Source organism: Cavia porcellus, unplaced genomic scaffold (genome assembly GCF_034190915.1).
Source record: "Cavia porcellus strain 051 isolate PalLab524CR breed Dunkin Hartley unplaced genomic scaffold, mCavPor4.1 scaffold_1, whole genome shotgun sequence".
Classification (NCBI taxonomy): domain Eukaryota; kingdom Metazoa; phylum Chordata; class Mammalia; order Rodentia; family Caviidae; genus Cavia; species Cavia porcellus.
Genome location: NW_026947484.1, coordinates 192,001,808 through 192,017,948, shown reverse-complemented (window position 1 = coordinate 192,017,948; position 16,141 = coordinate 192,001,808). Strand labels below are relative to the sequence as shown.

At 39.9% G+C, this 16,141-nt stretch overlaps 1 protein-coding gene across 4 annotated transcripts in view; it reads right to left on the bottom strand.

Annotated features, from left to right (window-relative positions):
- Gne (glucosamine (UDP-N-acetyl)-2-epimerase/N-acetylmannosamine kinase) overlaps positions 1–16,141 on the bottom strand; it is a 48,023-nt gene that overhangs the window by 20,057 nt on the left and 11,825 nt on the right. The window contains exons 1-3 of one of the 4 annotated variants that reach the window (XM_063225406.1): positions 15,975–16,099; positions 12,359–12,564; positions 2,917–3,368 (exon numbers count right to left, since the gene is read on the bottom strand). In XM_063225406.1, coding sequence (XP_063081476.1) covers positions 2,917–3,368; positions 12,359–12,522 — 616 coding nt within the window. In that variant the 5' untranslated portion in view covers positions 12,523–12,564; positions 15,975–16,099. Of the gene's footprint in view, positions 1–2,916; positions 3,369–11,701; positions 11,865–12,358; positions 12,565–15,793; positions 15,933–15,974; positions 16,100–16,141 lie in introns of those variants that run through there. The other 3 variants (XM_063225399.1, XM_013153537.3, XM_063225394.1) reach the window with 3 other exon arrangements.

Sequence of the window (16,141 nt, the reverse complement as noted above, 5' to 3'; positions counted from 1 at the left end):
ATTCTACAGTGAAAAAAAACAAACAAACCAGTTTGTCATGTTCTAAGCAGGGCATCCAAATTAGGAACAAACAATAAGAACTTTGAGCAAGTGGTGAAGGAATCAGCAAACTTTAATAATTAATGCTATAAACAAAATATACCTTTAACAAGCACAAACTAGAAATTCATTGTCTTAAAACCCAAAATACTCCAAAATACTAAAAGTATTTCCAATTTCTATTTTTAATGAAGCATTATTAATAGTATATTGTAAAATGAAGGAATTCAGAGATTGTGTGAGCATTAAACATATTTCAACTAATGCATAAGTACTGCATTTCCCTGAATCATCATCACCTACCAGAGTCAATGAATGCCAAGGTGTCTGTAACTCTGTTCAAAGATTTGAAAAGACTTCATTTGTTTTGGGGATACCAAGACATTCCTTAGCAAATACTTAAAGTGAAATCAGTTTGGATTCACAATGCTATGCCAAACAATATAGAACATGTATCCCAGGGCCTATATTATTCCATAAAACTAAAAATAAGCTACCCTCACTTTTCCCTGCCCTGCACCGGGGATTAAACCCAGTACAACACATCCCCAGCTACCCGCCTCACTTCTGTTTCTGAGACAGGGTCTAAGTCACTAAATTGTCCAGGTTAGGCTCCACCCTTTTTCACTTTGCTAGTATTTTAATTAGATTGTTATACCAATTACTGGTCTAGTTACAAAGCAGCATGCTCTAAGTGTCCACCCGAGCCCTGCTCTCCTATAGGCAATGATAACTGGAGGAGTTGCTCATCCAGAAGCAAGTACAAGCTTTGTGCAAAACATACCACTGCCACGAATGGATGGCTCTGGCTCACCGTCTGGAGGTTTCTTCCTCATGATTTCAAAAACAAAACAAAATCCAGTTTTTGCTATTTTATCATCCTTCCCTTCATAAAGAACTATTTAAATGACCCCAAATAAGACTGTAAGCCCTGTAAGTATAATCTTGCCGCAGTCTGTTTTCTAATGTTCTTTTCCCGATTCATTTTAAGTTCTTCTGTGACACAAGTCTTTCCTGATACACAGAGAGCTAATAGTATGACTCAGAAGTATATGAAATAAAATAGAATAAGTGACAAAAATTTGTTCATCCAACATTATCTTGGCAGGTTCTTTGATGACTATAAATCTGCCCAAGAATAAGAAATAAATAGAATGGATTAATTTAATAAGAGAGCCCAATTCTTTTTCTGTTCTAACATGACCTGGACAAAAATACACACAATTTCTTTGATTACACAATCACCCAATCCTTTTTTCTATCCCATTATTCAATACATTTACTTTTTAGAAAAAATTCCTATCACAATCAGTCTTCACTTTTCTCTTGCATAGTAGTCTAACTATAAACTAACCAATTAGCATTGTTTTGTAAACTTGTTACTTTATCCCTCACTACCAAAAGATAACATTCAGAAAGCTAGATCACTGATCACTGAAAAATTAAAGACTTAAACACTTTATTCACAAAAACAACAAACTGATGACTTGCTTTTCTACAATAATTATCAAACTGTCTTACAGTGATAAGAATTTAAGACTTGTTAACTACTTTTACTATTCATTATCTCACTGAGTATTCCAACGGTATCACCAAAAAAGCACTGAAAATTAAAATAATTTTTCCTTTGTAGTAAAGAATAAAATGCACAAGACAAAAATAAATAAACACACACACATCATAAACATGATAAATGACTTGGTGTACACACTTCCTAACCTTCTCACCGATTTAGTGTTTATAAAAATAAGCCAGGTGTGGTGGCGCACAGCTGTAATCCCAGCACTCTAGGAGGCTGAGGCAGAAGGCCCAAGCCTGGGTGACTTAAGAGATTTTTTTAAAAAGAGGGCTAGGAATGTAGCTCAGTAGGAAGACCCTGGGTATGCAAAGGAGGGAGCACCATATTACACATGTAATTTTGTAACTTTTGGTGGGGGTACGTACTGGAGAATGAATCTAGGGCCTTATTTTAGCTGTCATTGATTTTTGGTTTGTTTTGTTTCTCTAACATTCTAGGTTGCTCAGGCTGGGCTTGAACTTGCAATCCTACCTTACCCTCCCAGAGTGCTGGAATTAAAGGTGTGCACAACCATGTCTGGCTAGGAACTGTCCTTGTAACTATTCACCTCTATTATATTTAATGAATTAAAAGCATTCCATTCTATAAATATAGACTAGATTTTTTGAAAGTTCAGTCAGAAAACCTATTTTACAGAAAAAGTGAATCTCAGAGATAAAGTAGTATATATAATAGGGCAAGATAATCACCAGTCCAATTATTTAAATACAGAAAAACCAGAAGTTGCATTTGTTGTTAATTTTTTTAAGATAACAGGAAATATAAGAACCACAATTTTATCAAATTTATTCAGTACAGGGGCTGGGGATTTAGCTCAGCGGCATAAGCACCTGCCTTGCAAGCAGGCAGTCGTGAGTTCAATCCCTGGTACTGATAAAAACGAAAAAGACCAAAAAAAAACTTAAAAAAAAAAATTTATTCAGTACAAGAATCAACCTGCTGCCAGGCATGGTGGCGCACACCTGTAATCTCAGCGCTCGGGAGGCTGAGGCAGGAGGATCATTGCGAGTTCGAGACCAGCCTAGGCTACAAAGTGAGCTCAAGGCCAGCTTGAACTGCATGGATAGACCCAGTCTCAAAAAGACAAAAAAAAAAAATCAACCTGCTGAAATGACATGTGGCCCAGCAATGCTTCATCAGTAAACACAGGTACTGCCCGAGAGGCTTGAGGTACACTGGTAAGTGGTTAAATTTCTGATTGCAGATGGAATATTTGATTTGAGTCTCTAAAAGAGCTGAAAGATAACCAACATGTTCTGACCAAACAGCCATAAGCCGACAAAGCCTGACATACATACCTAACCACATCCGAATGATACTCATATAGTCTTTGTTCTTGGCTGAGAGGAGTTTGTCATAGGAGGGGCAGCCTGCCAGCAGGATGCGGTCATGGTCCTCACACATGCTTATCAGGTGCTGCTCTGCACTCCGGGTACAGCACACGTGGTAATGGGCCAGCTTCGTTATGGCGTGTCTGATAGAGTCATCGATAGTCCCACTGACCTCTCCTCCTTCAATGTGAAGGATGCGGATGTTCATCAAGGCTGCAGAGGTCGCCAGCGCCAGGGCATCAAATCTGTCCCCATGCACAATCATGATATCCGGTTTCAGGCGGTTGAGGACGTCTGGTAGCTTCACTAGCGCCAGGCCTACGGACTCCACCATGGCTGCTTCATCCTCCCCCCTCACGATTGTGTGCAGCCTGGTGTTAATGTCAAAGTCATCTTGTTCAATCATGCGATACGTGTTTCTAGAGAAGGAGAAAAATAACACTCTGAGAGTGTGTTCACACTTTTTCTTCTTTTTCATGGTACTGGGGGTTGAATTCATGACCTTGCGCTTGCCAGGCAGGCACCGTACTGCTCAGCTATCTCCCTGGCCCTACAGTCACATTCTTAACACACCAAAAAGCGCTGCATGTAGGGAGAAACATGTTCAAATTTTTGCTAGCTGAAACAAAGTAAATAAATTAAGATATATCTTAAACAGAAAATAAAGAGCAGAGACTATAGGTGAACTTGCAGACTGGTTAATTTGTACATGCATGCTGTGTAGCAATCACCCAGATCAAGATGAAACACATGCTTCCCCTCAGGAGTCTCCCTGTACCCTCCTCAGCAGCAGCTGGAGGGAGAACATCTGAAGACAAAATTCTTTTTATTAAGCAAAAAGAATCCAACATTAAAAGTGGCCATTTGTTTTTCAATAGCAATTTTTATAAAGAAATGTGCACTTTAATAAGAAAAAATATTACTTTTGAAAGCGGAGCTTATTTTTTTTCTAGGAAAAAAAGAATAGGAAATCAGGATGCCCAACATGTCACTGTGCTATGAATTTTTGAATAATGGAAATTATCTTCCCAATTTGCTTTCTATGGTACCACTAATGCAAGGATAATTCTGTAGAGAACGAAAAAGCAGCTTTCACAGAATTAAAGCAGTAGTGAAATGCAACTTCAAGATTACTTCATGCTATACTAACATCAACTCTCAATGCCTGAAAGTTCTTGTCATGACTAAATTTTAAGATAGGATCTTTTCTTTATATGTTATCTTAAAAACACACAATATGGAAATTATTCACAAATCTACCAATCAACAATATAATTTTCTTCCATTTTATGCAAATATTTTAACATAGTTAAAAACACACTGTACATACAATTTCTTAATCTACTTCATCTACATCAGACAAGATCATAAAATATAATTATAGAATATAAAAATTTCCACTCCGGTCTTTAATCTTGAGATAGACTTGTAAAAAAGGTCTTGCTCTGCAGTCCAGCCTGGTCTCGAACTCACAAGGTAGTGGAGGCTGACCTTAACTGGCAAGCCTCCTGCCTCAGCCTCCATGTGCTGGGAGCACAGACGTGTGCCACTGTACCAACCTCAATTTCTTTAACAGATATTAGGCCATTGAAATTTCCTACTTCTTCAACATCAGTTTTGTAATCAGCACTTTTTTTCAAGGGATTTGTCCATTTCATCCAAATTGACTTGTCATACTTATTGGCAAAATAGTCCCGTTTTATCCTGTCAGTGTTGGCAGTGATATACCCATTGTCATTTTTATATTAGTAACTTCTATGCTCTTATTTCCTTAGGCATTGCTAGAAGTCTGTCAGTTTTATTATTATTTTTAAAGAATTAACCATTGGCTCTGTTAATTTATTGTTTATCTATTGTTACATCCTATTCATTGCCATTCTTAAGTTTTCTCCCTTATGCTCTGGGTTTAATAGTTCTCATCTTCTTGTGTATTGAAACAGAAACAGCTCACTAACTCTAAAGTCCTTTTTTGCCAAGTGTGGGGTGCACACCTGTAATCCCAGCACCTGGAAGACTGAGGCAGCATTGCCCAAGGCCAGCTGGGTTACACAGTGAGTTCCAGAGCAACTGAACTACACAGCGGGACCCTATCTCAACAAGCAAGCAAGCAAGCAAGCAAAGAAACAAAAAAAAAAATTTTAGGGCTGGGGATTTAGCTCAGCGGCATAAGTGCCTGCTTTGCAAACAAACACATGGTCATGAGTTTGATTCCCAGTACCGATAAAAAAAATTTTTTTAATATAAACATTTAAAGCTGTAAGTTTCTCCCAAGCGCTGCTTCATTGCCCTCCACAAATTTTGATATGCCACAATATTCAGTTTAAAATATTTTCTAATTTTCCTTGTGACTTCTGGCTTGAGCCATGGACTACTGAAGAAATATGTTGAGTTTCCAAATATTTTGAGCTTTTCTAGTTATCTTTGTTATTAAATTCTAATTTAACTTTTGTGATCAGTGAATGTACTCTCTTAATGTTCAGTCTTCTGAAATTCACAGATTCAGCTGACGCTCCATGACCTGCTCTATCTTGGTGAATATTCATATACATCTGAAAAGAACACGTATTTTGTAGTAACTGGGAAAACTTGTCTTTAAATGTCAGTTAGGTTTAAAGGTCATCACCTGTTTTGCTCCAGGGTTTTGAATCCTTGGAGATTTTCTATTTACTTATTATATCAATTCCTAAAAAAAGTTAAAATCTTCAACTCTAATTGCAGGTTTGTTTGGATCTCCTTTAGTTATCTCAGGTTTTGCTTCACGTATTTTAAAACTGTTATGAGATGCATATGGACTGTTACAGCTTCCTAAGGAGTTAATCTTGTACCATTTTAATATCTGTAAGGGTAGCAGTTCCTGGGGCCAGGGATTTAGCTCAGCGGCATAAGTGCCTGACTTGCAAGTGTGTGGTCGTGAGTTCGATCCCCGGTACCAATAAAAAAAGAAAAAGATAAAAATAAAAAAAGAATAGCAGTTCCTGTCGTCCTAGTCACTATATGAGAGTCTAGATATAAACACAGTCACTCTAGCTTTCATGTTTACTTTGGGCATGGTGTTACCTTTTTCATTTTATTTTAGATCAGCAAGTACCTTTATACTCTGTGTCTAGTAAATCGCATGCAGGCTTTTCATCTGCTCTGACAATCATTGCCTTTTAATTGAATAAATTCATTTACATTGAGTAGAATTATTGATATCACTAAGTGTATTTGTGTCACTTGTTTCCTTTTTGTCCCTTATGCATTTTGTCATTGTTCCTCTGATGCTGTTATTATGATTTAGATCTAAAATGTCCCTCCGAAAGCCTCATAATCACAGATCCAGCCTGGCTGGAAGAGGCAGGCCACCGGGCAGGTGTAACATGGAAAGGGATGTCCTTGTCTGGGCTCCTCTCTGCTCCCAGCCACCTGGGGTAGAGCCCTTTTTCCTCCACCCACCTGGGATAGAGCCCCCTTTCCCCACACGCCCAAGTCCTCCATTCTGTTTCAGAGCCAGCCAGCCAGCCATGGACTGAATTCCAGTAAAAATAAACTCCTCCTTAAGTCGCAGGTATCAGACACTGTGTCCAGGGATGGGAAGAAGGTGGCCAAAACACCTGCATTCTTTTACATTAATTTTTTTTTAAGCAGGCCATTTTAATTCCTCTGTTGGGCTTTTATAATTGTTTTGTTTTGTGTTGAGAGAGACTCTCCCTATGTAGTTCAAGTTGGCCTCAAACTCACAGCCATCTTCCTGCCTCAGCCTCTGGAGTGCTAGGATCATGGCATACGTCACTATGCCTGGTCCTCTGCTGGATTTTTATCTGTACATCTCTGTATTTTTGTGTGTGTGTGTGGGGGGGGTTCCTAGGGAAGTGAACATCTTCCCGTTTACCTTATTACACCACTTTATGTATGGCAAGATAAGATTTTCATAATAATAAACACCCCTTCCTATCTGTATGACTCTTGTCATAATTTTAAATCTACTTACATCTCTGTGTGCTGAACTTGGGGCCTTTGGATTAAACCAGTGTCTGTCAGAAGTCTGTCTCTCTCTCTTTCCATATATATATATTCCCCCCCCCCACCCTTTTTAAAGACAGGGTCTTACTAAGGTGATAAATTACTCAGTCTAGACTGGAACTTGCAATCCTCCTGCCTCAGAGCATGCATTTGCCACCACACTCAACCTGCTTCACCTTTATTTTTAAAGTATACTTTCACAGAATAAGTATTTCTGCAGGGCTTTTTTCCCTCCCTCTGAGCATATTAAAGATGGTTCACTATCTTTGGGTCTCTGTTATTTTAGAGTTATCTTTCACACCACTGTCCCCTACAGGAAGCAGCATTTATCCCATGCTGCTGTCAAGATTTTTCTCAGTTTTCAGCAAGTTGACTATGCCGTGCCTTGGTGTTATTTTTCTGTATTTACCTTTTGGGAGTTTATTGACCTTCCTGGACCTACACATTGATTTTTTTTTTTCCACCAAATTTAGAAAGCTCTGGCTACTACTTCTTCTAAAAGACTGCTGCCCCATTTTCTTCCTCCTTTCTGAAATAGCACTTTTATTAGATTGCTTCCGATACAGTCCCAAAAGTCACTGAAGCTCTATTTTTCATTTTACGTAATTTTTGTTGTTGATCTGTTCTTTACCTAATTTTTATTTATCTGTCTTCAAGTTCACTGACCCTATCTTGTCTTTGGCATCTACATCAATTGAATTTTTATATTATATACTGTGCTTTTCAGTCTTACATTATTTTTTATAGTTTCCCTGACTCTGCTGTGACAGCTGCTTGTTGAGAGTCTGCTAATTACATCTGATCATCCCTGGGTCTGTTTCACTGACTACTGTTTTTCTTGACATTGGATCAAATTTTTTGGTTTCTACACAAATCTAGTAATTGATGATTATACACTGAACACTGTGGTTGATACACTGAAGAGCTTCCAGCTCCAAGTTCTGTTATCCTCTTCGTAAGATCTACTTTCATTTGAGTGGGCAGAACATTCCTAGATGTGCAATTTGTAGAAACTTGGTTTAAAACATTATTATGATACTGGTGCACGTCTATAATAATCCCAGCACTTGGGAGGATGAAGCAGCAGGATCACAAGTTTGAAGCCAGCCTGAATTACATAGTGAGACCCTGTCTCAAAAGAATGAATGAATGAATGTTATTAGGATAAATCTGGTTTAGTTTTTTTCCTAAGGAGTAAACTGGACACAATTTATATTCTCAGGATACAAGTTTCTGGGGTTTCCGTGAAAAGCCTGAGAGACTTGTGAAGGCCCTCTAACCTGGTAGGATTCAAACTCTAAACAGTCTCCACTGAAACAGACAACAGATGAAACTGCTCTCAGTTTCTTGGGCCTCCAGCTATTGTTTTCCGATGAGTTTCTTGGAGTCCCACGCACCTGCAGCTCAGCAGTCAACCAAGAATTTGAAAATAATTAATGTGCAGGTTCTGGACTTCCCCTCTGTGACCCCTCATTTCTAGAATTATTCCTCTCAATTTTCAGATGTTATAACCTCCAAGTTCCGTTTTCAAGTACCCGCCTAAACAATGGTGGCTTTTTTGCTTGAGCTTTAGCCAACCTACACCATGTGGGTTATAGGACACTCTGAGGAAGAACTAAACGTGTATCTTATCTACTCCCTTTTGTTTCTTTTTTAGAGATTGAATCTCCTGCAATTTCTGCCTGTTGCTGGTTGTTTTCCACTGCTTGTGAACATTTTCAAAAATATTTTCCAGAGTTTGTAAGAGCTCACTGTGGGAATGAGTCAGATAGAAACTTCCCTGCCATTACTAGAGCCTGGGCTTTTTCTTTAGAAAGTATTTTACAAATTGAATATTTAGTTCAATTACTCCCTGCTAATCAAAGTATGTTAGATCATAAATTAGTACAGGTTTTCCTTTATCACTTTATCTCCATTTTATTCTTTTCTTTGTTTTTGACTTCTCTAAATATCATCCATCTCCCCCATCTGAATGTAAATTCTATGAAAACTAGGACTTTGTTTCCATCTTATTTGCCATTTGGCACATGCCAATTACCTAACACTATTTGTTAAATGAAAAATTGAAGAAATGAATTTCCAAGTATGCTGTTGTTACTTTTTTACTCAATTCTTCAGAAAACACAAATGCTGATTTTTTTTTTTTTTTTTTTTTTTTTTTTTTTTTTTTTGTACCAGGGATCAAACTCACAACTTCATGTTTGCCAAGCAGGCACTTATGCTGCTGAGCTAAACCCTGGCCCATAAATGCTGATTTTTAAAAAATGCCCAAGTATGGATCCTCTCAACTTATTATGGGATTATGTCCTGGTAACCCAACTCTAAAATGAAAACAACACAAGTTGAAAATGTATCTGACATAGCTAACTACCAAGCATTGTAACTAAGAAACACAGTACAGACAGCTGAATGCAGATGCTATGTTCCCTGGGTGAATAATCTGGGGATGACACCATTGTTACCCCTGATTGATATGCTTTGAAATTTCCTTATAGTTTTTTTTTTCTTTTTCTTTTTATCCTTGAAATAAAAGGGATTTGAGGGGGAAAAAAGAAAGAAAGAGAAACACTACATTGCTGGGGATATAGCCCAGCAGCACAAAAACACCTGGCAAGCATGAGGTCCTGAGTTTGATTTTTAGTACCAAAAAAAAAAAGAAGAAGAAGAAAAATAGTACATGGTAGAGAGTAAGTTGTTTCTTCTTCTTCATCATCATCATCATCATTTTTTTTTTTTTTTTTTGGCACTGAGGATTGAACCCAGGGCATTGGCACTGAACTACATCCCTACCCCTCTTCAAACTTTTTTACTTTAAGAAGTCTCACTGAACCACTAAGTTGCCCAGATTGGGCCAAACTTGAGGTCCTCTTGCCACAGCCTTCCAAAGTGGTAGGATTACAACCCAGGTGGATATTTATCCCTTGATCTCATGATTAACCAGGAGCTGAGGCTGGCTCTTGCTGCCCAGCATTCTGAACAAGTATGATACAGCATGCTACTAGCCCAGGCAAAGATCACAATTCAAACTGTGCAATACATTCTGAACGTAAAATCCTGCTAAATGCGTATCACATATGCACCACTCAACCATCATAAAGTTGAAAAACTAAGTTGAATCACTGTAAATCTGGGACTGTCTGCAGTTGAAACAGAAGGTAGCTTACTTTTTCTGTTGCTTTAGTATTTTTAAATAACTAATAGCAGCCTCATGTAGTGGCAGGTGCCTACTGTCCCAGCTGCTCAGGAGACCAAGGCAGGAGGATCATTTGAGCCCACAAGTCTATGGCCAGCCTGGGCAACATAGCAAGATCTCATCTCCTAAGAAAAAAACAATAATATATTCATATAGTTAAATTTCAAAAGAAGGCCAGCCATGGTGGCATTCTCCATAATTGCAGCACTGGGGAGGCTGAGGCAGGATTGCTGCAAGTTCAAAGGCAGCTGGGGCTCATAGTGAGTTCAAAGCCAGTTCGAACTACATAGTGAGATCCTTTCTCAAAAGAAAAGAAAAAGAAAAAAATTCAAAAGATTATATAGTAAAAAGTCTCCTACTTTTGTCTTCTAGTCATCCAATTCCTCTCCCCAGAAGCAATCAATCTCTTGAGTTAGAATTTTTGTTTTGTTTTGAGACAAGGCTTCACTATGCAGTTCAGGCTGGCCTTGAACTCACAGCAATCTTCCTGCCTCAGCCTTCCCAGTTCTGGAATTACAAGCATGCACCACTACACTCAGCCAAAAAAAAAAATTGGGGGAATACCAGGGATCAAACTCATGATCTCACACTTGCCAGACATGTGCTTACACTGCTGAGCTAAATCCTCGGCCTCCAAAATATTTTAAATATATGTTTTCATTAAGTACTAGTAACATTTCCTATTCATTAATCTCACCAGACAAACTACCTTTTTACCCTTGATTACTATCGTAGGAGCTAAGAAACCTACTGCAGTTTTCCAGGCACTCTCTCTCCTACCAGTCTTTCTATCAGAGTTTCATTACAGAAGTAAAAGACTCAGACTTTCATATCTGGCTCCAGGTAAAACTTCTCTTCTGCTGTCCTCTCACCCACAGATTTTCATAGGTACTCAGAATTCATTTTACATTTTTAAAAACTCTATGGATCCCTGAGCTATCCATAACATTTTTCTCTGCTTTTTAAATACTGTTTTAGAGCAAATTGTCAAGCTGGTTTTTGAAGGTTTGCTTTACTGTTGTTCGCTTGTCTTATTATATATAAGTTCATCTTTAGAGAAGGGTCTTGCTATGTGATCCATCTGGCCTTGAACTGACATCCTCTTTCTTCAAGGCTAGGATTACAGGCCTGTGCCACCATGCTCAGCTGGGTTATAGAGAATAGCCTAAAAATAACAATTTTGATGTAAACTTCTTTCCTATATAACAAAATACTTCTTAACATATTTGGAGACTGTATGAACATCTTAATGCCACAAGGGTGCACTACATCTTTCTTTACTACCTAACGCAAAATTATCCAGGCATCGTATCACTGAGAGGCTGAAGTGCAAATTCAAGGCCAGCCTGGGCTACACAGTGAGTTCAAGGCCAGTCTAAAATATGTAAGACGACCCTCTCTCAAAATAAAAATTTTTTTAAAAGTTCATTTGTGTGTTATATATTTTGTTCCCACCAAAATCACTCAACCTTCATTTTCCAAATACACCTTATGATCAATACAAACTTAATGCTACAAAGATAGTTATCAATGATCTTGGTAAGATTTCTACATTACCTCATAAAATTTTTAAAATCTTGTTCCATACATAGCAGTTTATATTCTTTTGACCTATAACCAGTTTTGAAGAATGGCCACTAGAAACTGTCAAACAGGCTTGGGTGATGGCTAAATAGGAGAAGACTTGCTTAGCATGCATAGAGGGTCCTTGGTTCCATTCCTAACAAAAGAATGACAACAAAAACTTCACAGAACAGATTACATGGAATCATATCCTATCTATATTTACAAGTGACAATTTTCCTAAATGTAATAACAATACTTATCATTTATAAATATTTAGGCAGTATCATTGTGACGGACATTTAACTATTCCTCACGATAACTTACAATCTAGCGTTTTGCTCATTTTACATCTGAAAAAAAAGGAGGCTCAGAGATGCCTGACAACTTTTCCAAGGTCACATAAAAACTAAGTGGTAAACCTGAGTTTTACGGGCTTTTTTTTTTCTTGGAGACAGTCTTGCTATGCCATTCAGGCTGACCTTGAAGTTACGGTGATTCTCTTGCCTCAGCCTCCCAAGTGCTGGGAATATAGGCGAACACCACACACTCTGCTAAAACTAAGATAGGCAGCTGGATCCATATGGCTACAAAGTCCAAGACTTCTTCAGTACACTGCTTCAAAGAAGAACAAGAGAAGTTTGATCTTACCCATAGTCATCTATTAGGTGAGAGCCAAGGACCACCACATCAAGTTCAAAGAACTCAGGCTCCGTCTTGATGCCAAACATGATTGGGGCAAGTTTAGAATAATCTGCTCGGTTGCACGTAGCAACACAAACCCGAAGCTTTCGGTTATTCCCATTCTTCTCCATGACTTGATGTTTTCGTTGCAAGAGTTTCTTAAAATAGAGTTCCTGAAGTTGCAAAAAATAAAAATTACTGTTTCTAATCAGAATAATTCTTCAATATAAAAACAGAACTTTTCAATTTTAAGTCCTACCATTTACTCCAGCATTTCTCAAACTTCTGTTTTCTCCACTGCTGCTACATTCCCGCTAGGATAGCTAGTTATGAAATTCCAGCACTAATTGTAACTCCACCTATTCCCCTCACAGTCAAGAAAAACAGTGCAATGCAATGAATAAGGAGTGACCAATCAACGCTCCTTTTCTTTCTTTCTTTCTTTCTTTCTTTCTTTCTTTCTTTCTTTCTTTTTTGTACTAGGGATTGAACTCAAGACCTCTGTACTAAGCTGTATCACCTGTCCCTTTTTTCTTTTGAGCCAACGCCTTGCTAAGTCACAATGTTACCTATGCTGGGCTCAAACTTGCCATTCAGCCTCCAGGAATACTGGGATTACAAGCATGCACCAACTCAGTGCCTGGCTTTAACTCTCATTTTAAAGACAAACAGATATTAGCTCCTTATTATTAAAAATTACCTACCATATCTTATAATTGAGCCCAACACAAGAGACTATTACAAAACTTTGTTACAGAACACCACTGATGTAGTTGAACTGCCTCACTTTACAGAAAGGGAAACACAAGTCCAGAGAAGGAAAAGTACTTCCCCAAGATTCAAGATCACATCTTATAAGGAATATAATCTACTCACCCTCATACTGCACTCTTTTAAAGCAGCACTGGGATAGAAAGATGAGTAAGATAAAAACCTACCTTTAACAACTCATTAGTACCCACATGCCAGCAGCTGGCAGGACTGACAACTGAACACCTGCACCAGATCTTGCTGTGTGTCCCATGAACACTGAACGTCAAGTGTCCCAAACTGAACTCCTCTTTACCAGACCTGTTCCCCCTTAACTGTTCTCTTGGCTGTGCACATCCACTCATCCAAATGCCTTAACACCCTTGCCTTTTCTGCTCCTCACCAGTACCACCTAAACCCTCTCAATTCTCCTCCTGAACACCTTTCATCCCAACCAAAGCTTCCTTAGTACAGTCTCTGACCTTGGATCTAATCTACTGAAACAGGTAAGTGATTTACCTGTCTGTCCAGTCAAAGCCTTTCACAGCTTGCAAGTGATCCTTTCAAATTTCATATCTGATTGTCACATTACATCACAATGTATCACAGTGCAGCACTATAAAATCCATTGTGCTGATCTAAACCCAGCCCTACCCTGTGCCAAAGCATCAACCATACCAAACTGCCTGCAGGTCAACTTTCAATTTTCCTGGCTATGTCTTCACAGACACAAGTACCTCTACCCAAACCTTTCCTTCCTACCTAGATGCCTACTCACCCTTCAAAACTAAGTGTAAGTGTTACCTCTTATGGAAAGGATTCTTATAAACTTCATTCTTTCTCACCCAAACCTACCAAGATGCTACCTTCCTTTCCAGCTATCATGGACCGTGGATCATCACACACAAATACACTATTGTTCAACTCCTCTGCCCCTCCTCTGCCTCATACCATTACCCTCCATTCAACAAGTAAAATTCAAGGCAAGAGATAAGAGATTTATTTTATCATTTTAAACATCCCTACTTCAATGTAAAATTTCATGTCAGGACTGTGATCTCAATACTTAGATTTCAAAAAGTGCACAAATACTGAGACTAATTTGTAACCAGGAATTCAGAGCCATGAGTAAGATGTCAACCAAGGAGGGTTTCTCTCTGAAATTCACTGGAAACCCCATCAGTAGCCTTTTCCCCTTGATCCTCCATCCCCTTAAGGGAAGAATCTATGACCATGGGGCTGGGGATTTAACTCAGCAGTGTAATAGCCTCCCTGGCAAGCATGAGGTCATGAGGTTGTTTGATCCCCAGTGCCAAAAAAAAAAAAACAATCTAGAACATGCCTATTGCTCCATCTTTGGGCCAAATGCCCCATTACTGGGCTAATTCAGATTTTAGTCCCTAGTAAAATCTAATTTCCCCAGTGGAATGCATTATTAGATAATAAAATGAGAATTCTGCCAAGAGAGTCATAGTCAGAAAACCTAAGCACTAGTCAGAAAGTGGTAAAAATGTACTTGCAAAATGGCTACCTTAAGTGTCTGTTTACATCATCCTTTTTTGTTTGTTTCAGTGTTTGTTGTCTCTCTATATAGTTGAGGCTGGCCTCAAACTCGTGACAACCCTCTTGCTTCAGCCTCTGGAGTGCTGTGATTACAGGCATGTGTCACCATGCCCAGTTACCTAAGCCTTCTTGCACTGATCAACACTGGTTTTGAACTGAATACACTGTTGCTGATACTCAGTTTAGGAGGTGAGGTAAAGCAAACTATTCATGATTGATCCACTTTTATTTGTTTTATAAACATCAGTAAACTTTCCATCTGGCAGTGCTCAGTATTGACCAGGTTACTAAAGGAGGATTCTACCTAAGTAGAATAAGCCAGCCATATAAATCAATTTTTAAAAATATAAGAATGTTAGTTTCAACACCAAGGCTAAAAAAATGATACTAAAAAGACAACACTGTAATAGTAAAGGATGGAGATATATGTATAGTATTAGGCAGTATATTTACATGATCTAAAATGGAAAAGCTGTAGGGCGCACGTCTGTAATCTCACCACTCAGAAGGCTGAGGTAGGAGGCCAGTCTGTGCTACATGAGTTCAAAGCGAACCTGAACTACACAGGTAAGACCTTGTGCTCCTCAACCATATGCTTCACCTTGGGAGCTAAGCTACGGTTGTAACGGTTTCTTATCTATCCTGCTCCACAAGGAGAAATGACTCACAGCCATAAGCACAAAAGGGCTAAAGAGATCTGAAACCCCGTTCCCAGGCAGTAATTTGGTCTGAGTCCTTTCAGAGCTCCGAAAGTTGGCTCAACCAGTTAACCGAACTGCTACGCTGTACCTACCACCTTCTATCAGAGGAGCAAAGCCTACTTCCTCATGTTCTGAACAATTTTACAAGGGCGCTCAGGTGGGGTGGAGCAACACCCGCCCATCAAACTTCAAGGCAGCCGAGACTCAGGCAGAGCCGGGCGGGGCCTTCAAGCCCATCTTTCAGGGCCACACTGACACCCCGGGCCCGCGTGCCCGCGGCTCTCCACCGTTCGCGCGCGCCGCGCACCTCACCACTCACTGCCTCTCCTAGCCGGACAGCACTGCCTGTGGGCTGAGCAGAGCCAGGCCTCCCTCCAGCCCCACTCACACGAGCCGCTCTGCCTCGGGCCACCTGCCGTCCCCTGGACAGTCCTGCGGGCCACAAGGCGAGGCCCGGCGCGGGATGCTCGGCTGCGGGCGCGGCGCAGAGCTGGCAGCGGGCGGAGAACTGGGTCCGAGGAGGAGGCCCCAGGGGCCAGCAGGATGCGCTCCGCAGCGCCGGCTCTCACCGAGTGCGGGTCAGAGGCGCTCTCCTACGCTGCCTCTAGCTGCCGCTGTACTTGGAAGCCCGCAGCACAATGAAGCGCCAGAAAGGCTGGGCGCAGGCCCGCCCCCCGCGGCTTCCGCTCCCCGGGCCCGCGGGCCGATGACTCGTCGCTCAACTCGGGCTCCGCAC